The 24,659-nt window shown below is 40.7% G+C and overlaps 1 protein-coding gene across 3 annotated transcripts; it reads right to left on the reverse strand.

The window, feature by feature from the left end:
* Window positions 1-1,273: 1,273 nt before the first annotated feature.
* On the reverse strand, window positions 1,274-17,404 carry LOC106557415 (uncharacterized). 3 transcript variants are annotated; one of them, XM_087706666.1, is made up of 9 exons: window positions 17,282-17,404; window positions 15,043-15,201; window positions 14,157-14,278; window positions 11,884-11,961; window positions 9,126-9,214; window positions 8,156-8,430; window positions 4,946-6,754; window positions 2,651-2,762; window positions 1,274-2,534 (listed from the first exon to the last, which is right to left on the reverse strand). In XM_087706666.1, the coding sequence occupies exons 1-9, from the start codon at window positions 17,352-17,354 to the stop codon at window positions 2,396-2,398; spliced, it is 2,856 nt and encodes a 951-aa protein (XP_087562792.1). In that variant the 5' UTR covers window positions 17,355-17,404; the 3' UTR covers window positions 1,274-2,395. The 3 variants fall into 3 exon arrangements, with proteins under 3 accessions (XP_087562792.1, XP_087562786.1, XP_087562801.1); XM_087706660.1 differs by having other exon boundaries at window positions 1,275-2,534; window positions 14,103-14,278; XM_087706675.1 differs by lacking the exon at window positions 14,157-14,278 and having other exon boundaries at window positions 1,275-2,534.
* Between the last annotated feature and the right edge of the window lie 7,255 nt (window positions 17,405-24,659).

A 24,659-nucleotide genomic window follows, 5' to 3' on the forward strand; every position in this document is an offset into this window, starting at 1 on the left:
TCTTGTCCCCCTAGGAACCTGGAAAAAATTGGGAAGTGCAGATTACATTCAACTTTTCTATAGCGTAGGCCAGTGGTAGTCAACCTGGTCCCTACCACCCATTAGTGGGCATTCCAGCTTTCATGGTGGGCGGTAGGGATTTTGTCTGATATTGAAGCACTTTCCTTTTTTAAAATTTCATTGACTTTTTAAAAAAAAATCATAGCATTATTTAAAAACATTTTCATTAGGTTTTCATAAAATCACCATTACTGTGGAACCGGTGGGCGGTTAGAATATTTTACTACTAACAGAGATACAAAAGTGGGCGGTAGGTATAAAAAGGTTGACTACCCCTGGTGTAGGCATTGCTGTTGGACCTGTGACAGAAATGAAAATCTGGTGTACATTTTCAAATTAAAGTGCACACAGTCATCATCGCACAACATCCATTCATGGAAGTCAAAATACAAAGGTGGGAACATGGTTTCCAGTCTCCAATTCAAGTTTACCTTCCCCCCCGCCCCCCTGTCTAACAGTTCCAGTTCCCAAACAAGCACAGAACTGCAATCATCTTTTTTTAAAAATGTGTGATATAAATCATATATGGGCAACACATTGGATTTGCTCCATTTTATCCATAAAATTTATCATAATGTTGTACGGGCCACATCAGAAATAGATGTTTGCATACAAGAATCCAAAATAAACTATTCTATTTTGAATTCTTTGGAACTATGTTCAAAGAATAGTACAATGTTGTGATTGTGCGGTGGAGGAGGGAACAGTGTTACTGAAGTACTTTGCAAAACATCAGATGCCCATTTAATTAAAAAAAAATTAGGTAATTGGCAGAAATACATAGGGATAAGCCTTTGCAAAAAGTGCAGCTTTTATTTATTTTATTTATTTATTTATTTATTAAATTTTGTATGCCGCCCATTCTCAAAAGAGACTCAGGGCGGCTTACAGTAAAAGGGGGGGAGGGAGATATAAAAAAAAATAAAACACCAGTTTACAATTGCACAACAGTCACAAACCTGAAGTGGGGCTGGTCAACTTAACAGCCCCAGGCCTGCTGGAACAGCCAGGTCTTAGTCGCTTTGCGGAAGGGTAGTAAGGGTCCGGATCTCAATGGGGAGCTCGTTCCAGAGGGCCGGAGCTGCAACAGAGAAGTCCTTCCCCCGGGGTGTCGCCAGCCGACATTGGCTGGCAGATGGGATCCGGAGAAGGCCTAGTCTGTGCGATTGAATCGGTCTTAGGGAGGTAATTGGCAGGAGGCGGTCTCTCAGGTAGCCCGGTCCTATGCCATGTAGGGCTTTAAAAGTAACGACTAGCACTTTGAAGCGAGTCCGGAGACCAATGGGAAGCCAGTGCAGCTCGCGGAGGATAGGTGTAACGTGGGTGTACCTAGGTGCACCCACAATCGCTCGCGCGGCTGCATTCTGGACTAATTGAAGTCTTCGAACACTCTTCAAGAGCAGCCCCATGTGGAGCGGGGTTTATACTTACCTTGGAATGTATCTACCGTTTTACTGCCGATTCATTGATGGAAAAATCATATTATTTTTAACATCTTGAAAAATGTGGTACGATGGTGTTTGCCTGCCCCCACAACAAATTCTGAAGAAGTAGATCTCGATTTAAAATGGGACACATTTTAACATCCCCCACTGGGAAATACTGTTACTACTTTCTCCTCATGTAAGATGACAGTTACTTCCAAAAAAATAAAACTAGTCTTAATTATACATTGAAGGTTTTAAAATACAGTGGAAGCTAAACTATAGTATCCTTACTTTGAGAACAAAGATAAGATTCATTTGGATATTAAAAATATCCTGTTCAATTCTATCAATTTAAGAAGTGAACAATTTTACACCAATTACTGAAACATTATTCCAAAATCTCTGAATAGATTAATGTCATACAGCAAAACAACACTTCATAATGTATTTTTTATATTTTTTCTTACAGTTTTCTACAGGAAAATAAGGTGTGATTTTCTTAAATCTGCTTTCCAAGCAAAATGAATGTCTTGACTTTGTCATGTTTTCCTTTACCCTACTTGGCTTACTCCACTCCTCTGCTGTTGTATAAAGCTTTAAAGGCCCACTTCTGTTACAGTAAATAACCGTGATGATAATAATACAGAAGACATACGAGGGGATGCCTGATTTTAGTTTTTAGGTTATTTTGACGTTTTGGCAAGTTTACATATAGGCCTTCCAATGAATCTTCAAATAGTTAGAATAAATATGATGTATTTCAACAGACCTAGTTTGAGAAACAAATATTTATAGAAAATAAATTTTATTTTTAAAATGAAGTAGCTAAAACTCGCTGAATTAAGGAAAAAAACCTCATACCTAGGAAACAATTGTGTTATTCTTTGTCTAAAGATTAAGCACCAAATCTAAGATGAATTTGCTGTTTTAATTTTCTTGGTTTTCCTGGACATTTCGGCTCCTTTTGTCAACTTCTTCTTTTTTGTTTTATAGATGGGGGAACTGAGGAAGTCAGTCATTGTAAAGGGGTCACCACGCCTCAGTTTTCTGCAGGAAAGAAACATAATTTGTTATAAATACTACACTGACTTCATATCCAGAAAACAGCATCCAATTTGTACATTCCAATTTAAAAAATATGTGGAACAAAATGCAAAACTAACTTATTCAGCCTAGGCTCTGCATAGGAAACTTCCTTTTTTCTTCGTCGGCTTAGACATATTGGAGAAGCTTCAAGAGAGATGGAATTGGTCAAATCTTTCAGTATTTTATTCCCTGTGAATAGAATAAGAATCAATGCTTCTGGTATGTCAATGCTTCCAGGTGAAGTCAGGTACTAAACAGCTTTATTAAGTAAAAGATTTAGAGTATTTGTTTTTCATTTTTTAACTAACTATACCACAGCCCTATACCCATTAATGGGGAGACAGGCCCAATAATTTCTGAGGATATGTATCTAGGATTATACAATCTTCTACAGCCATGGTCTGTCTCCAAAGTGATCTGTGGGAGGAGTCACAGATGCGTATTCTCGTGTCCCCCGAGACTGAGGTTAAATTCGAGGCCACTCCCCTCCACTTCCTCTTCCTGGCTCTCCAGATTAATCTCAGTCTGGCACGAATGAGTACTATTTTTGCTTGGCTCTAACTCGCAATCGCAGTTAGACTTATATACCGCTTCATAGGGCTTTCAGCCCTCTCTAAGCGGTTTACAGAGTCAGCATATCGCCCCCACATTCTGGGTCCTCATTTTACCCACCTCGGAAGGATGGAAGGCTGAGTCAACCTTGAGCTGGTGAGATTAGAACCGCTGAACTGCAGATAACAGTCAGCTGAAGTGGCTTGCAGTACTGCACCCTAACCACTGCGCCACCTCGGCTCTCCTACTGGCTGACAGCTCTTGCTGTAAGAAGCTACAGATAGTTCTCAGCTTATAACCACAATTAAGACCAACATTTCTGTTATTAAACCAGTCATGCCCAAATTTATGCTTTCCTATCCCATTGTTCCTAAAGGAACCTACTGTAGTTGTTAAGTGAATCATGTGGTCATTAAGCAAATCTGATTCCCCCCATTGACTGCTTACTAGAAGCCAGCTAGGAACAAATGATGATTGCACGACCTTCAGACCCTGCAACTATTGCAAATATATGTTGGTTGTCAAGCACTCAAATTTTAATCATGTTCATGGGGATGCTTCATGGGTTACAAGGGCAATGACCAGTCGGTCACTTTTTTCAGTGCCATTGAAACTTTCAATGGTCGCTAAACAAATGTAAATCAGAGACTACCTTATTCCTAATCCCTAATCTACATCTACATCTACATCCTTGAATTTTCATCCCATTGGTTCAACTCTTTTACTGTTTGGAGCAAGTGAAAATTGGTCCAAACCTACAATGTGAATATCTGAAGACAGCTATCGGGCCCTCTCAACTTTCTCTTTTGCAAGTTAAATATACTTCATAGTTTAACATTAACTTTATTAACATGACCCTATTTTTCATATTTAGGATACTCTTCAGGTTCTGGCACACTCCTCTCAAGCAGAAATAAAGTAACCAATTGCTACAGGGCCAACTATAAAGACTGAATTAATCTGCTCAGATTATTTAATCATGCTAGAAAGTTCATGAACAGGCCTTTAACTCCCAGTGATGTCATTTTAGAAATATTAAGAACAATGAATCTGACAAAAAAACAAAGTTAAATTAGGAAACAAAGTAAGAATTCAGGTAACAATTCTTAAGTCACTGTATCTTATAGTTTGTAAAGCAACAGATAAATGTAGGAATGAAGTTTTATCTTAAAGATTAATTAATTTATACACATGTTAGTTTGTTCTGCTATTCTTATAGTAAAAGCTTTTAAGTATTTCTTTGCTGGAATTCCTCTTCATTCACAGTAAAGAAACCAAAATTAGGTTTCTCCATAGCAATAGCAGTTAGTCTTATATACCGCTTCATAGGGCTTTCAGCCCTCTCTAAGCGGTTTACAGAGTCAGCATATCGCCCCCACAGTCTGGGTCCTCATTTCACCCACCTCAGAAGGATGGAAGGCTGAGTCAACCCTGAGCCAGTGAGATTAGAACCGCCGAACTGCAGATAGCAGTCGGCTGAAGTGGCCTGCAGTACTGCACCCTAACCACTGCGCCACCTCAGCTCTATCATATATGTTGATAGAGTCTGAGTAAATAGAGGCAAGTATCTTGTATCATAAATTTTACTTTCCAGGACATTCTTTTTTCATTCAAAGGTGAACAATTAGAGAAGCACTCTAATCAACAATAAGGGGGGGAAATCTTGATCTAAATCGTAGGAGGTTAGGGTAATCGGAAATGAAAGCACTAGACTCATATACAACTGCACAAAAAGAAAGCCAAAGGCAAAACCAGGTGGAATTCCTTGGGGCTCACTATAAAGCATCAATTTCATTTGTCTCCAACCTTCGAATACTCACCGTTTTCTTGTTCTGAACTTGTTTCTGGAATGGCTTGTGTAGGCGGCATCTCTTCTTTTTCAGAACACTCAAGTTGCTTAATGTTTTTCTTGAGGACAGTTGAGGGTATTGACAAAGCGCCATCTATTTCTGGGCTTTCCTGGACTTCAACATAGCTAGGGCTTTTAGAAAGGCCAACTGAAGGCGAATCAGGATTTAGAGGCAAGGTCTTGGTAATCGCCACAGTAGGCTTTTGCAAAGTGCTGCCGCCTGGAACTTGGAGAAAATCCCATTCTGTCTTACTGGTTGGAGTGATTTCGTATTCCTCTGGACCCGGCTCACAATCGGTACCTTTGTTACCCAAATCATTTCTAATGCACGTTTTCTTGCTAAATTTCGTCCTTTTTTTCTTTAAGCCAGCCTCATTGCTGTTGGCGGTCCAGTTCGTCTTTTCTGAATGGCCTCTTTTTTTAGTTAAAGAGAAACTGTTTAGGGCGGTTGAGGGTTCCCAGTTCTTTTTGACTGAGCTATTACTTCCTTCAAAAAAGTTACCTTCATCATCCAAAGAAATTGGAAAAAAAGATGGCGTACATTTTGATTTTCTTTTTTTTTTACTGGCTTTCGGAGCTTTTTCATTCAAATCAAATACATCAGCATTAGCACTGGAATGTTCTCTCTGTATGGTATCCCTATCAAAATCCATTGTTTTATCTCTATGTTTTATCTTTTTAATTTCTGATTGTGGAAGTTCAGAATCTATATTACCTAAACTCTGTTCTTCCATCTCACTTAATCTATGGGATTCATTATTTTCATGCACCTTCTTCTTTGATTTACGCTTTACATTAAGTCCCAAAATTGCTCCTTGACTAGGAATTTGCGTCTGGAAACCAACTGGAAGTTCTGTATTCACAATGTTTAATGAATTAGACTCTGGGTTCTGGAACCGTGTTTCTAAACTATCCAAGTTCTCCAAGTCTGTCTTTTCTTTAATAGGTTGAAAAGAAGCACAACAATCCTTATCATTAGAAGGCCCTGGATCTAGCACAGTGGTTCTTCTATAATTTTTGGGTTTATTAAGGCATTTTGTACTATAACTACAGCTTGTCTCATTTTGTTGAACGTCATTGCTTGTTGATCCAGACTCTGGCCTTTTGGCTTGATTTTCTAAATTCTTGATTTTTTCCAAGTATATTCCTTTTTCAATTTCTTGAGTTGTGGAATTATTTATACAATTTGGCTCCACCACAAACGTTCTTCTCTTTGGTCTTGTTTGGCCTAAGTTCTGGGAACTGCATTTCTCCTTCCTATCCTGATTTAAATTTTCCATGTGACAGACAGACGTAGGAAGTTTTTCCTCGCTACTGTTCAGTTCACTGGTTTTTGACACTGCAGCATTAACATCCGGTCTTCCATTATTATCATTTTTCAAGCTTAATTTTGATTGACTGGTAGAAAACATTGTGTTCTTTGTTTTAGCAGTATCTTTTTCTGGAGTTTTTCTTTCCTTCCCTTTGTACTTTATATAGCTTTCACTTTTGCTGCTCAGTGTAATAAGTTCGCCAACCTGACTGATTTCAAGATTGTCTTTAATAAGAGACTCTGCTTCCTGGGTTCCCTTTAGCTTATCAATATCTGAGAGTTCTGCCTCTAGGTTCCCAAATGTAGCAGAAATGCCTGTTTTACGTTTTTTTCTCTTAGTCACATGTTCACTCAATATACTATCACTGTGTGATCTTGCAGTATCCTTACATTGATGGACAGGATAATTCTTATCCAGGAGAGATAGTGAGTTGCTCCTGGAATTCTGTGGCACATTCCAAAGGTTGTCTAGAATGATAACTATATTTATTAGGCAAATAAATCCTTCACACTCCAAAATAAGCCATTTTAAAAAGTTGATGAAGTAAAAATACAAAAAGAGATCTAGTAAAATCCATTTACTTTACCCATTTTGTCCAGCGGAAATCAGCCAGATACTACTAGTAAATTGACTTCCCAGCCTTTTGCTTTGGAGATTATAGAGTAACTTACTATAGATAGTCCTTAACTTAAAGCTATTGGAGGTTATAATGGCACTAAAAAAGAAATGACTTAAGATCAGTCTTTGAACTTAAGCATCACAGTATCCCTGCATTACATTATCAAAATTTGGGTGCTTGACAACTGGCATATATTTATGATGGTTGCTCCATCTCAGAGTCACATAACTGCCAATTGTGACCTTTCTATATGGTTTGCAACAAGCACAGTCAAGGCGGGGGGGGGGGGGGAACCATATTTGCTTAGCAACCCCATGATCAACTATCAACCATGGTGATTCATTGTCAACTGTGTCAAATAAGATTCCAAAATCAGGTGCAATTGACTTAACAATCAAAATTGCTTAGCAATGGGAGTTCTGGTTGTAATTATAGTCATAAGTTAAGGACTATCAGTAGGCTGCTATGTTAGATTGAACTGAAACTAAACAAAGTTTCTAAATTCCATTCTAAAGAGCAAGATTTATTTATTTAATTAATTAATTAATTTAATTCATATTGCCACCTATTCACCCACGGCAGCTCAAGGCAGCTTATAGAATATAAAACCGCATTTAAAACAATAAAACTAATAAAAATAATTAAATAAATTAATATAATATAATATAATGAAATCACCCCCCACCCCAGCGACAGCAGATCACACGAGCTATTTAATGGGCTCCAATCCCGCTCTGGGTTCCACAGGCCCACTGGCAGAACCAAGTCTTCAGCATCTTCCGGAAGAGAGTGGGGGCCTTTCTAATCTCTAGGGAAATGATGTTCCAGAGAGAGGGAACCACAACGGAAAAGGCCCTTCTTCTGGATCCCAGCAGGTGTATCTCCCTCGGAGATGGGACCCCACAGCATTCCCTGCCTCCTCACTCTGCTGGGTCGGATAGATGTGACAGACAAAAGATGGTCCCTCAGATAACCTGGTCCCAAGCCATTACTATAGATAGTAATGAATACCACACATTTGTAGATCAAGGGAAGAGGTACCCAGCAGCTACCATCTAACTTCAGAACATGCATTCTGAGATTTAGTTCTATGTAAATACAGAATACATATCTACATAGAAGTAAATCCCAAAGAACAAATAAGCAAATATAACAATGCAGCTCAGAAGATAATTTCACAATTCAATATTCCTTTGAATCGTAAAAAGTTCTGTATGGGGCAGTACAATAAAATTGTTGCAGAACATACCTCCAAAATTTGTGCTTGAATTCAGTGCCAAAGTAGAGTCATCTACTCCATGTAACCCTGCATGACTATTTCCATTGCTTGCCAATACTTTGTCCGTGAAAGAAGAGCGTGACTTCTTCACCTCCTGGAAAGGCATACTTCCCCAAGTCTCACCAAAAGCAGACTCTAATGCATCTAAAGGGAATTTCTCCAGACTGGGGGATGTCTTTCTGGCATTGCCGCTTCCTTCATCATCCACATGAGACAATGGAATCCTCATAAATTTTGGTGCCACTCTGGAAAATTAAAAGAAAAAAAGATGACAAAATGAGGTTAATGTTGTGCCATATATACGGCAATTAAAGTTCTTATCATTAAGTTTTCAATTTCATGTGGTGTAGTAGTTAAGATGTTCATTAATGCTGGAATTCTATATTCAAGTCCATGTTTAGCCATGGAAACTCAGTTAAAAAGATTTCAGGCCAGCCAGTCACACACAAGAACTACTTCACAGGGTTATTATAGGGGAAAATGGAGCCCTACATACGCAGTTCCCTTTTCAAGTATAAACTGCCTTGGAAAGAAGACTGGAACAAGCCATAGAAAATCACTTCTAAAAAAGTGGGGGTGGGGAATAGGGACGGATGAGCTTGATTTATAAGATGATCTGAATTTTTAAGCTGGGAGAATACATTTTCTAAAGCTTATCTTTCTAAAAATTTATGTTCAATAAATTTAGAACGCAGAGCCCTCAAGCAATGATAGAACAAAAGCAAAATTGTACTTTAGGATACAAAAAGGCTGACTCTTCCCAAATCAATACAACAACGGCAGATACTATTCATCATTATATTTGTCAAATAATGCTAATGACAATGACACCACTTTATTTTAGAAAGAAAGTAGGATCATCAACTATTTAACATCCCATGAATATGATACACTTATCTTTTTTTTCACTGAAGACAATACAACTTGCTTTTGTGCATACCTAGGACAGTTGCTATCATCCTGACTGCAAGAAATATCATGAGCATCATCGTGCCCTCTTTCCTCCAGCAATGAAGAATATAAATCACTCTATATGGAAGAAAACACCATGTAAGATTTAAGATTAACATTGAACTGTTAAATTTTATAGTTGACAATCCATTCCGAAATTTTGTGCAACGGATGCGAGAGTTTGGCCTAGTTCATATATATTGCTAAGCTGTAATATGCTTCGTTAAGCAAAACATATATGAACTTACCCACTACAGATGACTATTATGCGTAAACTGAATTACTGTAGCTTTTTCAAATCCTGGCATAATGTTAAGGATGAATCTGTACATTTTAGAATGATGCTTAAATGTTCATAGAACCCTATTGCTGCCTCATTGTGGCAGGGAGATGTTCTTGGGAAGAATGAGCAAGAATGCCAGTAGTATATGCCAACAGTATATAATTTAAATCAGTGTTTCTCAACCTTGGCAACTTGAAGATGTCTGGACTTCAACTCCCAGAATTCCCCAGCCAGCATTCGCTGGCTGGGGAATTCTGGGAGTTGAAGTCCAGACATCTTCAAGTTGCCAAGGTTGAGAAACACTGATTTAAATAATGCCACCCAAGACATGAAGATCATTCCAGCTGCCCACTTAAAGCAAGTAGACACCTACATGGCAGCAACAGTGTAGAAAGTTCTGGGAGATGGATAATTGCTTTTGTGACTACAGAAAAGGCATAATTTCATACTCAATAGAATAAAGCAATTGTAAATGACTCCTGCATTTTACCAAGAAAAGCATATAAGGTAAACTGATACATGATATAATGCCAGGAGTTACTCAACAAGTTACTGAGAAAATGCTATGGGTCTTTTGGAGTATTAATGGCACAGATCAGTGTCTGTACTGATCTGTACCATTAATTGAAGATGTCTGGACTTCAATTCCCAGAATTCCCCAGCGAATGCTGGCTGGGGAATTCTGGGAGTTGAAGTCCAAACATCTTCAAGTGACCAAGGTTGAGAAACACTGGTACAGATAGTCCTCAACTTACAATCACAATTGAGCCCCAAATTTCTGTTGCTTTTGGTAAGCAATTATGACACAGTTGGTAAGTGAATCACTGCAGTTGTTAAGTTAGCAACACGGCTGTTAAGTGAATCTGGCTTCCTCATTGACTTTGCTTGTTAGAAGGTCACAAAAAGGTTACAAAAAGTGATCACAATGACCCTGGGACACTGCAACCATTACAAATAGGAGTCAGTTGCCAAGTGTCTGCACTTTGATCACATGGCCATGGAATGCTGCAATGGAAGTAAATGTGAAAAAGGGTCACAAGTCAAATTTTCCAATGCTGTTGTAACTTTGAACAGTCACTAAATGAACTGTTACGTGGCACGACATAACCGCGAACGTCAAAAGCGTGCAGACAACACCGCGGCGCTAAAACTGCGATGTCAAAAGCGCGCCGACAACAGCGCGCTGACAGAAGCGCGATTTAACTTAAGGTAAGGTTTAGGGTTAGGGTTAGGTTTAGGGTTATGTTACAGCGCGCTTCTGTTGTCGCGCTGTTGTTGGCGCGCTGTTGTCGCGCGGTTTTGACGGTGCGTTTTGTCACCGCGCTTTAGTCACACGCGCTTTAGTCTACCGTGGTTTTGTGGTGGAACCAACTGTTATTGTAAGTTGAAAACTACCTGTATTTATGACTTGATTAAAGCTTTTAGGACACCTGATTGCTGATGTTGCCATGAAAGAATAGTCTGAGGCTACAAACATAGAATTACAGCAGGGACATTGAATGTAAAACCCATGAGCTTAAAAAAACTCAACACAGTGAAAGGTTAGATGAATCAACCACTTGGGCATCAGCAAATTGAAATGAATTAGAACCTGGTTATTACTCAGGTCATGAAAAACAAAGAAGGAACAGCATTGCCTTCATGGTCAGGAAGGATACTGGAAGGACAGCATGTAGGTACAATGTAATTAATGACTGGATAATATGAACTGGACTTCACAGAGAGTTCTTTAATATTATAATTATCAACCACTAATGCAAAAAAAAAGAAGAAGCATTGACATGTTTTATGGCCAAATTTAATCTGAAAGCAAGAGAACATGCTTGTGTTTAGAGAGTGGGATGCCCAAACTAGAAATAATGAGGAAAATATAGTTGGACTGAAGGGCCTAGGAAGCAGAAATGAAGCAGAAGGACGTATCCATTTCTGCCCATCCAATGAAAGTCTTGGAAGTTATTTCATCAAAATCAGTCAGGCAACAGCTTTATTGGACATTCTATCAATGTGAAACTTGGATTTTGAAGAATCAATCGAAAAGGAGTATTGACATTCTTCAACTTTGGTGATAAAGACCAAACTTTGGATCTTGAGAACACTTCAGTTAGCAAACGAATCCAGAGTTCCCACATAAGACACAAATTAGCTGGCTCAAATTATCATATTTTGGACACATTGTGCAAAGACATAACTCCATTTGGGAAATCTATCTTTCTAAATAAATAAATCTTTAAATTTGGGAAAGATGAAAGAAAGAAAAGACAAAATCCAAAGGTGAATGGACTTGATTTCAGCAACGATAGTTATGCTACTGGGAGACCTGAATGGCCAGTCTGGGAAGAAATCATCCTGGAGAGGGCATGTGGCTGCTAAAAAATTAACACTGACATATTGGCATATAATCATATTAAATGATGTTTACAAAAACCAAAGAAATGCATTCTGAAAATATTGTCTATTTGTTTACCTCAGAAAATCTGGTCATCTTGATTGCAGTTTGAAAGCAGCTGTTCATAAAGAGCTGCAGTTCATCAATATATTTTTTCTGCGCAGAAGAAACACATCTTTTTAGATCTTTTTAGTTTTAGTTTACTATAATAATAGTCAGGATAAAATTTTGGTTTTTTGGATCAATTCAATGCCCTCCAGTTCAGCAGCTAAAATAATGTTATTCATTATATCCTTTCAAAATATTGTAGTTATTAGAAACAATCGATAACCTCTCAGACCGTTTTATAATTTTTACAATGACATGAATTTCATTACAGAGACACCTGGAACAATCGTTACATGAATACCAATATTAACAATAATGTATTTAATTAGTCATGAGGTCATATCAAAACACAATAAAGGAACATGAAAGGCTAAACTAGAAGAAAATGCCTTACATATTTATTATCCTATAACTTTTTCCAAGCCAATCCATATATGCATTTTCAGTTATATTGTTTTATTCAAATAAAGTCTTATTAATATTTGGGTTCTGATCACATTTGTTATTCAAATGTAAGGATCCCAATAAATCATTCATTCAATGTGTTGTAGATATTGATCTCTCACTTTTCTATATAGTACAGCTGGAGTTCAGTAATATACAGTATGTGCCATATCCTCAATCTGAGGAGCATCATAAATACAGCCACATTTATAAACTTGGTTAAACCCTCTATATTTAATCTTTGTAGCTAAATGTTCAAATCACTCTCAAGTAAATACTTTATGAGATAAATGAACATGTTCTATTTAGGTATTTTTAAATTTGAAAGGTGCATTTATAGAGGCACACCCACTTCAGTGTGCCAGCCTTATAAAGCTGTACCCCTTTGAGCTTTTACGTCCAAAATTATTTGAATGGAAATGTTTTTAACTTGTTCTCCAGAAGTGGTTGAACATAATTTGTAAATTGTACAATCTAAGAGATCTGCAACTGAGATTTAATCTGATCTATCATACAAAATTTGGAAGTCTTATCAGTTTCCATAAAATTAATTCTCCACCAACAGTTATATAGCTTAATAATAAAGTATTATACTGTATATTGGTAGTCCTCAACCTATGATTAGTGGCTGTTCGAATTTATGTTGGCCTAAAAAGGGGGATTTATGACCTGGATTTAAGGTTCCGATGATTGGGTCCCTTGGCAGTCATGTGACTGAACTTTTGGCAACATGGCTGCATTCATGGCAAAAATGCACCCAGAGAAACTACAGATTCACTTTAGGACCGCACGGTCACTTAATGACAACTACAAAAAAGGTAATAAAATCAATTTGAAAAAAAAATCATAAAACAGTTTTACGATCATGATGGGCAGGGTCCATTATGAAGGTATGTCGAGGACTATCTCTATATATTCCCAATTTGACCGTAATTGCAGCAACTGAATTTCATTTAACAATCAGAAAAGGTATTTCAAAATTTGTACTGTAATTTGACATAACAAAGATGGTGATTGTAAAACAATCTGAATTAAATTGCCAAGATTTTTTTTTTAACCTAAGTTTTTAGGTCTCAAAAACAGAGCAGCAATAAAGATTACAATTTCTAAAAAATGGCAACAAAGTATAAAATATTTTTTTTTATAATTAGCAATCTACATCAGGGTTCCCCAACTGCTGGGCCACAGCCCACTACCAGACCATGAAAGCGCCAGGCAAGGGCACACGCACACTCCTCTGCTGGCACGAACAGTGGGTTCTTGTGCCAGTGCTTGTATCACACATATAGCTGCACTTGTAAATGGAGCCGTGTATGCAAGCGCACATGTGCCTCCCACTCACACAGAACTATTATTCCCTCCCCACCCCCGTTGGGGAACATTGATCTACAGCAGTGTTTCTCAACCTTGGCCACTTGAAGATGTCTGGACTTCAACTCCCAGAATTCCCCAGCCAGCGAATGCTGGCTGGGGAATTCTGGGAGTTGAAGTCCAGACATCTTCAAGTGGCCAAGGTTGAGAAACACTGATCTACAGCATTCTGTGGTAACAATATTTTTAATAGTGCATTTACCAGAAAAATACATTATCTTAATATTTTCTCTAGTTCTTTTCTCGCTGGGAATGTGATAACACAAATAATATAGATTAGATTTAGGATTTCAAAATCCCCTTCGATATTGTGCAAATTGTACAAAAAAGGATTCCAGTTCCTCCAGAAGCACAGAATTTTGCTAATATCCTACCACAGAAGAGAGCTTGTGGCGTAAGCAAGCATTTTCAAAGTGACCCAACTCTACTTCTTTCTGCAGTCTCATCTTCTCATCGGTAAGTTTCTTGGCTGTTATCTTGGCAGCATTGAGGGCCATAGCCAATGCCTTGTTGTTCTGTTTCAGGGAGACCTTAATTATAGAGGAATTATCTATACAAAAAAAAAAAGGGGGGGGGACAAAAATTAGGGGATGTTGTTTTTGTCTTTGCCACATTTGATCCCAAATCTAAGGTTAGGCAGCTCTGAAGTTTTGTTTCTTTGGGACAGGCTCCCCAGTCTCCATACCAACAACTTTCTTCATCTTAAGTAGTAAATGATTTGGGTTGCCAGCTTTCCTTCCTATCAGTGAGTGAGTTTTCCTTTTGTTTATTTTGTGGTTATTTCAGATATAATTAAGTATACTCTAATATTCTTTCAAGGCAAGTCCCAAAAGGTATTCACTCTACAAAACTCTTACAGGACCATGATCAATTACAGTTGGATTGTTCAGAATTTGTGATAAGCATGATTTAGGTGGAAGTAGCATTTGATATCCTAGACCTGCATTTTAATCTCTGAGCACGTGTAAAGTCATACATAAAGATTCCGTTTACACGAAGAACCACAATATTTAAACATAGGGGAGGAGGGACAGAATGTCTGTGCACCATTGTCCTTCCCCAATAGTCCTAGGCACACTTGCTTCTGCAGCATTGCTCTTGCAGAGAGGGGGTACTATTCAAGATCAATCCACCAAATCCCTGTTTCAGGCCTCAACACTCAAAATGAAAAGATGAAGATGAAGGAGCAAAATGTCTTATGGATTATTTAATTTGCTTTCACCTGAAAATGGCAGGAACTGTCACTTTTCTGCTATCGTGACTTGCAGCATGCACACCCCTTCATTAATTGCTTACGTGATTAATACGACTTACTAATTGTTCTTGTTCTAATCTTTGATGCAAGGGAAGCATTCATCTTTGCTGCTTTTAATACTCCATTTTTCTTTTCCTTCATCCGTTCCCTGACTCCATTCTTAAAGAACATTGAGGATGTTTCTGCGCATTCCTGGAAGGACATTTTCTCCAACTGTCCTGTCAAATGTATAGAGAAACAGAGATATCAGAGAGCATCTTCTTTTTCTAGTCTACAATCATTGTTTCTTTTTTCACAAAAATAACTGCACCAAAGGTCTTATTTGGCTCTTTTTGAGAAGTGTAAATAGCTTAATAAGAAGGACTGCACCAGATTGATAAATATCTCTTTTGAACTCAGATCCTGTCAAGCCAAGAGCCATATAAGATAATTTTTTTCCACTTCATATTTGGCCTAACAAAAGGACATACAGGTTTTGAGTGAGTAGAGGCCCTGATCCAAGTAGTTCCCACCTTGTATGGAAAAGTCCTCCCTAAATGAACGCATCTGCATGACCCACAGCTCCCACACACTGGCCCAAGTCATTGATATAGTGTTAGGTAATATAACCCCATAACACTCTCATATAAAAAGTCTACAGGAAAGTCAGTAATATATTTGAAAAGCCTCCCTAACCCTAAGATTTTTGAAGCTGTGCATATTAATGAATTCTGGGGAGCAAGAAGGTTTTTGGTTTCCTACCATTAGATGGTAGGAAAGAGAGCCTCCTGCCATCATCTGATAACTCCCTACCCTAGAGCTTTGCAATCCAAATCAATGGGGGAATTAACATTGCTACCCAGACTGGGGGATTCAAATTGAGAAACGCTGGCCTGGATAAAGGTAAACGAAATATGTGCCTTCTCAGAAGCAGACACAGAATCATAAAAAAGAAAAAGGATAAAGAAATTGTTTTGGTTTGGTTTATTCGATTTATATTCTCCCAAGGACTCAGGGCGGCGTACAACATTAAAAGAAACACGTATTACAAAAGTTTTAAAAAAAATTAGATAGAATATCCAATAAACAACCCAATTAAGATTCACAATTACATTTAAAGCAAATTCGATTAAAATTAACAATAATCAATAATTCATTTTGTTTGAGATAAATACATGCGAACGTTGCAAGCCACAGCAGCCACAGTTGCTACCACCAGGCATTTTCATGTTCCCCAGTCCCCGATAGGAGGTATGGATGCATGCATGCATGCATGTATGTATGTACGTATGTATATACATACATACACACACACACAATTATATATCAATAATTCATTTTGTTTGAGATAAATACATGCAAACGATGCGAGCCACAGCAGCCACAGTTGCTACCACCAGGCATTTTCATGTTCCCCAGTCCCCAATAGGAGGTATGGATGGATGGATGCATGTATGTATGTATTTAGTGTCACAACCCCTGGTATGCCCAAATATGGGAGGAGGCATACTGCTTCCTTTCTCTGTCTATCGGCTTGTCACAAGAGACCATCACGACAGAAAGCCATTATTTCTACTGTTGCCTTTGTTACATTCGTGTTGCATTTGTGCTGATAAATAAATAAAAGGAGACTAGTATAGATCTATTTGAAGCTATTTAGCTCTCATCAGCTAGCCATACCCTTACTGGGATTCGAACCTGTGCTGTATTACAGTTTAGGCAGTTGTGTTAGCCACTAAGCCACAGGTTCGAATCCCAGTAAGGGTATGGCTAGCTGATGAGAGCTAAATAGCTTCAAATAGATCTATACTAGTCTCCCTTTATTTATCAGCACAAATACAACACGTATGTATGTATGTATGTATACACACACACACACATTATATATCAATAATTTATTTTGTTTGAGATAAATACACGCGAACGATGAGAGCCACAGCAGCCACAGTTGCTACCACCAGGCATTTCCATGTTCCCCAGTCCCCGATAGGATGTATGTATGTATGTATGTATGTACGTACGTATGTATGCATGTATGTACGTACATACATACACTCACACACATACATTAAATATCAATAATTTATTTTGTTTGAGATAAATACACGCCCCTTCCCCCACGCCGTTTGAGGGAGAGACGATGACCGTTTACCGGCGTTCATTTAAACAAAACAAAACAAAACCACCTCTTCGGATCTACCGCCCCCGGTTCCTTTCCTCCCCTCGGTATCTTGAAACGGACCCATCAACCAACCCCCGCCCCCCGTGGAAATGTTGTTAGAGGAAAAGTCGAAAAATGCCGGCATTTTTTTTACTCGCCTGCCGGCTCCCTTTGGACGGTCGCGGGCGCCCAACGGCCCCTCTCCCCTCCGCGGCTCCCGGCCTGCGCCATGTCTCCCGTTTGAAACCTGAGTCACGTGACGCTCAGCAACGGTCGCCGCCTCAGGAGTTTCTCCCCCCTCCCTCCCTCCCCGCGAGGAGGAAATAAATAAGCGCCACGAGGGATTCGCTCCAAGGGGGGCGGGGTTTAAGGGATGCGCGATGCCCCGCCCCCTCCTCCTTTCTCCTCCTCCTCCCCCCCCCCGGGACACCGCCGTGGCGCGAGAAGCTGCGGGCCAACCGCCGTTCTCCCCCCCCCCCCGCGCCATCCTCGTCAGGGCAGCCGTTGCCCTGAGTTTCCTATAACAGTGTTTCTCAACCTTGGCAACTTGAAGATGTCTGGACTTCAAGTCCCAGAATTCCCCAGCCAGCAAATGCTGGCTGGGGAATTCTGGGACTTGAAGTCCAGACATCTTCAAGTTGCCAAGGTTGAGAAACACTGTCCTATAATATCTTCACACCTCGGGATTGGTTCGATGATGAATTGGACTAATGGAGGGGCTCTGTCTGTAATGGTACACCTCTTGCTATAACAATGTTCCAATAAAAGTTTCCTTTTGAAATGGCTTTTGTTTCATTCTTGAGAAGACTGGTGAGGTTACACTTGCTGGCGAGAAGATGTTTTGGCTTTTTTGTTTTCAATCGGAGGCCCTCCGGAAGCCGGAAACGGTTGGCCCATTAGGCCCATTTTTGACCCTCCCCAGGCTTCAGGAAAGCCTCCGGAGCCTGAAGAGGGTGAAAATCCCCCATGTAGGGTGGTGGTGTTGTGCACGCATGCACGGGAAGGGGGGGTTGCATGTGTACATGTATGGAAGGCCCCCGATATCCACATCAACAGCGCAATCTTGATCTAATGTCTGCTGTCAGTGGAATAGAATAGATTAAAACAGTGTTTTTCAACCACTGTGCCGCGGCACACTAGTGTGCCGTGACATAGTGTAAGGTGTGCCGTGGGAAAAACACTTTATATATAGTCAATATAGGCACAGAGTTAATTTTTTTTAACATTTTCTAATGGTGGTGTGCCTCGTGATTTTTTTTCATGAAAAAAGTGTGCCTTTGCACAAAAAGGTTGAAAAACACTGGATTAAAAATCTAATAAGATTTTTTTGATTCACAAACAAATTGATTCTAGAATAGTTTCAGTTTTAGCACTGGATGGGGTTTTGTTCCCCACAAAGAAAGTGAAGGGATTTAGGTGAGGTCATTCCTGGAGCAAGAAGCCCTGGCATTTGTCCTGTGTCCCATTACTTCATGTTTGTTCTGTAACTCACACTCTATAAGACTGAAGATTGCCCAGAAACTACAATTAAAAACCTGTCTATTTAAAAGGGCATTTGGGAGAAAGATATGACTAATACTTTGGATGTGCATGTCACTATTATGATTTTATGAAGATTATATTTATCAGATTGAATTTTGATATAAATTGTTGTGATGTGATTTATATTCACTTAACTGGTGAATAAAAATACATTTAGTCCTCATTTGTTTTGCAATTTCAGATTTATGAATTGTACCTTATCTATTTACAAAATGTAAAGTAATGCAAAACTCACCAATGCTTAAATAATAATAATAATAGATAATTATAATAGCTAATAATAATAATAATAGGTAATCGGCACACTGGGTGCTATTCCAAAAGCACTGGAATTACATTTAAAACAGTTAAAAATTGACAAAATCACCATCAGTCAAATGCAAAAAGCCGCACTGCTTGGATCTGCACGCATATTACGAAAATACGTTACGACGTCCTAGGCCCCTGGGTGGGGCCCGACTAGTAATCAATGCCAAATCCAGCGAAACAACTGGTTGCTGTGATACAATTCTGTTGTTGCAATAATAATAATAATAATAGTCTTTATTGTCATTGTACATCATGCAATGCATAATAGAAAATACAAGACAACATGAATAGTATAGAGTAGTGATGGTGGACTTTTTGGCATCGAGTCGAACCTCTTCAGCACTCCCGACACCATTGCCAGGGCCGTAACCTGGAAAAGGAGCTGACCAGGGGCGCCCACACTGGAAAATGGAAGACCAGCTCTTCCAGTTTCCAGCATTGCTGCATGCAAAAAGGCCAGCTGATTGTCACACACACATGCGCACCAGATACCCGGAATAGCAACGGGCGACACCACACGTGCCAGGAGACATGACTCCATATACCACTTTGGACATGCATGCCACATGTTTGCCATCACGGGTATAGAGAATAATCCTTATACAAGTAATTTGGGGGGGGGATATGTATGTGAGTGATTGTGATTGTGTTTAGGAGTCTGACAGCCCATGGGACAACCTGTTTGTCCGGCTAGCTATACTTCGATGTCTTCTGCCCAATGGTAAAAGTGAAAAGAGACACTAGCCAGGATTATAATACACAAATTAATACAGTGGTTCAATGTCATATATTATTTCTAATACATATCTCTAAGTAGTTTAGAAATTATATTAAGCAAAGTATGAACATTTTAATTCCCATAAAACATCAATTGTTTTTATTTTATTTCATACAATCCCTGTTCTCCCCCCACCCCAAGTCATTTGAATGCAAGGTAAACTCAAGATGGCAGCAACATTCAGAGTTTTGTGTATCCAGTGGTCATCTAGAATTTTGCAGCTCAGATACAGAAACTTTAAAACAGCTTGTTGAATTTTTGTTTCATGACTCTAGTTCCTATTATGATCACAAGAGGCCACTAAAATCCTTGCTTCTGTTGACAAGCACTCTCCATACAGTACAGTACTATACTTTCAATCTCTTAGGAGAATTCATGGGGGATTTCTATTCTGGACAGGTCACACAAATATAATTCGCTTGCATGTATTAAATCACTACTTAACTGAGTAATTCCTTATACCACTGTAGAGCCATCTAAGATGGCCTAAAGGTAGTTGGGACATGATGGGATAATATGAACTGAACATAAGGTTAGGGTTTGTCTATCTTAGCTAAGAAGTATGAAAAGCTAAAGGCCAACCAATGCTTTTGGAGGCAGGAAGTTAGGGGAAGCCTTCACCATTCCTCGGGTATGAATCAACACAATTTAACTAACTTCAGTTAGCAATACATTGTTCTCAATAGAGGTGGAGATAGCATCCATGCTATCCGCCTTCTGATTGGACTGAGTCTGATAAAAGTTAGTTAAGACACGCCCCTGGTCGCTAGCCTTACCCAGCTTTCTGACTCAGTCCACTTCATGGACGGTCGTGTCATCGTGTATCTCCTGAGCACTTATCTGTGATAAAATTCATTGAGTTATTGATAGGAAATTGATTGTTGGTGATTACTCCGATTGGCTGTATTGGAATTCCACCTTAGCCAAATTGGTCTGGGAAGACTGGAGCGACAAAGGCTTCTAAGCCTCAGCTCGCCCTGAGGGACACCTACGACTTCACCAAGCGGGAGAAAGCGCAGCGCTCTTTGAAGGGTCACTAAGTGTGTCCCAGACCCCGCTTAGTGTCTGCCATGCTTCCCCGAGCAACTGGACTTTGCGTTCCTTGGAGGCTTGGCTTCTGACCGCATGAGTGTGCCTTGGCAACGCCGTTGCTTCTCTCACCCTAATAGTGACCACGCTGCTTCTGGAGCGGCAGGAGAGAGCGTGAAGTATTCTGAGTTGTCAACTTGGGCTGGAGTGTGAGGGTTTAGGCCCATAGCTCGCCCTATGGGCCATCTGCCTCCCAGGCCCCTGACTAGGCAGAAGAGAGCATAGCGCTCTTGAAAGGTCACTAACTGGACCTCGAATCCCCGCTTATCTCGGACGGCAAGGAAAGATTGCAGTGTTGTTGTGGATCCCTTCAAAATGGAGAGGCAGGAGGTGAGGCCCTGAATCGGCCCAGGCCTTTCTCCCTGCAGCGTTCTGCCCAGAGCTGCCATTTTGGTTGCTAATTCCCTCTCAAAATGGTGGATGCTGCAATTGCTGTTCCAAATGCTGAGGGAACCGGGGCCCAAGGGCTTCTAATCACGGTGGAGGCTTCCACTTCCCAGGCGGCAGCAGATCTTAAGGGGCACAAAAAGTCTGAGAAAGACACTGTCCATGCCAAACGGAAGAAGTCCTCCAAGTCAGTCCCACCTGACAAGGGAGATGGCCTAACTCCTGAGGACAAAAGCTCCGAGGCCTCATCTCGAAGACATTCCTCATCTTCCTCAAAGGGGAATACTGTGCCCCAATCTAGCAGCAATATTCCTGTCCAGCCCTCTCCAGTTACATTGGAATGGGCCCCTAGTCCTTTCAGCCCCCTGTTCCCAATACATACCTCTGGGCTGTGGGGCTATGGCTCTGATCTACAGGGACATCCTCGGATGTTATGCAAGGAAATCACTGAATGGGCAGAGGTTATCCTGGTGGCCCCGCATTGGCCGTGACGGCCATGGTTCATGAACCTACAGACCTGTCGGTAGCCAGCCCCTGGAGGATTCCTCAGAGTGCAGATGCCCTCAGCCATGGGTCACTAAAGCATCCAGACCCTCAGTGGCTCCAGCTGACCACCTGGCACTTGAGCAGCACTCTCTGGGGGAGAACAGTCTTTCTTCCAGGATCATTGGCATTATCCAGGCTTCCAGGAGGCCATCCACACTTCACATATATGATGCCACTTGGTGTATATTCTGCAAGTAGTGCGATGATAAGACCATTTATGCCCCACTGCATCTGTTCCCCAGGTGTTGGAGTTTCTCCGAGATGGGCTGGAGAAAGGGCTATCACTCAACACGTTGAGAAAACCGGTAGCAGCTCTGGCTACGATTCTGACTTGGGAGGGGGGGACAACCCTTATCACACCACCCGGCCATGAAAAGGTTTCTGAAAGGGGCAATCAATTTGAGACCATTGGTGGTTCACCGCTACCCCACGTGGGACTTGCCCACAGGTTTTGTCTGCCCTAACGGACACCCCCTTTGAGTCCATTCGGTCAATGGAACTACAGTTCCTCTCTTGGAAGGTGGCCTTCCTGGTGGCCATCATCTCCACCAGGAGGATCTCGGAGCTGCAGGCCCTGTCAGTAAGGGAGGATCTTCGATTAGATCCTTCCTTTACGCCAAAGGTCTCATTGTGGTTCCATAGAACGCAAGAGGTAGTTTTGCCCAACTTCTGACCCTCTCCAGCTCATCCCTTGGAGAGACGTTGGCACAAGCTGGATGTGCGAAGGGCACTTAAGATTTATATCTCTCACACTTCCGAATTGAGGAGATCCGAATCCGATTGTCTCCTTTCAGGCTGAGACCCTAGATAGGAAGGTGTCTGCCTCTGCCATTGGCAGGAGGTTCCGCAGTTGTATAGCCAGGGCATTGGGCTGTACCTGAGGCCATAACAGCGCACTCCACCAGAAGTGTGGCTACGACAGCAGCCTGGGCCACCCAGGCGTCTCTCAAAGAAATCTGCCAGGCAGCCACCTGGGCTTCCCCTTCTCCATTCATTTCAAATTATGAAATTGATAAATTTGTGTCTGCAGACGCAGCATTCGGCTGCAGGGTCTTACAGGCCGTTCATTCTCCTGCACCTGTTCCGGATCAGTCTGGTTCCCTCTCGTAGGGACATGTGGGCTTGGGTATGTCCCATGTCTGGATGCTATCTCCACCTCTATGGAGAAAGGGCATTGGTAGCATCCATCCCCTCCCTCTCTGACTGATCTCGTTGCTATGCCATTAGTGCTATAAGAATGAGTTTGCCTGCTATGTGTTACAAAGAGCTCTGTATTCAAAAAATTTACTGTAAATATGTGGTTCATTTCTCTGGTTTGAGAGGTTGGTTTACCAAAATGTTTGTGCGATGACACGTTGGGTCTGTCTAAGTTCTTCGATGAAAAGCTGGGTAAGGCTAGCAACAAGAGGCGTGTCTAAACTAACTTTTACCAGACTCAGTCCAATCAGAAGGAGGACAATGTCAACCCATGTATGGATGCTATCTCCACCCTATTAGAAGAGGCATATCAGGTAAGTAGCGACACCCTTTTTATCTATAAAGCAGCATCACAGGTAGTCCTCAACTTACAACCCCAGGATTCTGCAATCTTTGTGAATACAAGTGCCTGAATTTTGAAAACATGGTCATGGAGATGTTGTAAGTGTGAGGACTGGCAATAAATCACTTTTTTCCATGCCAATCTAACTTTGAACGCTCATTAAACAAACAATTGTAAGTCAGGAATATAACATGGTGTTCTTCTTTTCCAGGAACTGTTTAATCTAAAAGCTTCTATGCTATAATTTCAGTTTCAAGCCCAGGTTTCCTCATCCACTCTGCACAGGCTTTAATCCTCAGTGTCTCAACATGGGAAGTCAGTTTGTTCCTTCACTGCTCCACTTCCTCAAGGAACTCTCCTTTCCTTTTCGCCCTCCAATTTGCTTGCTCTGGTTGTGAACTCCCAAATGCCTCTTCTCCTAAAGTGATTAGCTCTGAGTGCTCCATTTGTCTTATTATTTATTTATTATTATCAAAATTTATATGCCGCCCAATCCCGAAGGACTCTGGGTGGCTTACAAAAAAGAAAAAGAAAAAAGAAAGAAAAAAAAGTTTAAAATCACAAAACCATATACATTCATTCTAATCGGGGCTGGACCTCAACAATGAGGTCAACAGTCCCAGGCCTGCCGGAACAGCCAGGTTTTAACAGCTTTCCTGAAGGCCATGAGAGTGGGTAAGGCCCGGATCTCTGGGGGTAGCTGATTCCAAAGTGTCGGAGCAGCCACAGAGAAGGCTCTCCTCAGGGGGCCCGCCAGGCGACACTGTCCAGCTGACGGCATCCGAAGGAGGCCCACCCTGTGGGATCTTACTGGCCGCTGGGAGGTATGTGGCAGTAAGCGGTCTCGCAGGTACGCTGGCCCTAAGCCATGTAGGGCTTTAAAGGTAATAACCAACACCTTGAATTGCGTCCGGAGACCAATTGGTAGTCAGTGCAGCTCGTGGAGGACAGGTGTAACGTGGGTGTATCTCGATGCACCCAATATCGCTCGCGCGGCCGCATTCTGGACTAGCTGCAGTCTCCGAACGCTATTCAAGGGTTTCAGCAGGTGCCTGACACTCTTAGGCAAGATTTCATAATGTCCTGAAAGGAAATCTACATCTGGGGTGCCTCTAATTCAGGATATTTCCTTCCCAATTAAACAAAATATTTGTTTTCTAAACAACAGGGAAGAAGCTACATACAGTGAGATATTTTATTTAGAAAGCTATATCTATTTATGCTACCCATTTGTAATCTATATTACTCTAGAATGTTTTAATTAACGGTTAGCATCTAGCCTAAATCCCCACAGCAACAGCAATTGGAGGTGAGCGGGGTAGAAGCAAGCTTGGGACAAGGCACA

The sequence above is a fragment of the Thamnophis sirtalis genome, unplaced genomic scaffold, assembly GCF_051295495.1.
Source record: "Thamnophis sirtalis isolate CommonGarterSnake01/CBP01778 unplaced genomic scaffold, rThaSir2_p1.2 scaffold_1, whole genome shotgun sequence".
Classification (NCBI taxonomy): Eukaryota; Metazoa; Chordata; class Lepidosauria; order Squamata; family Natricidae; genus Thamnophis; species Thamnophis sirtalis.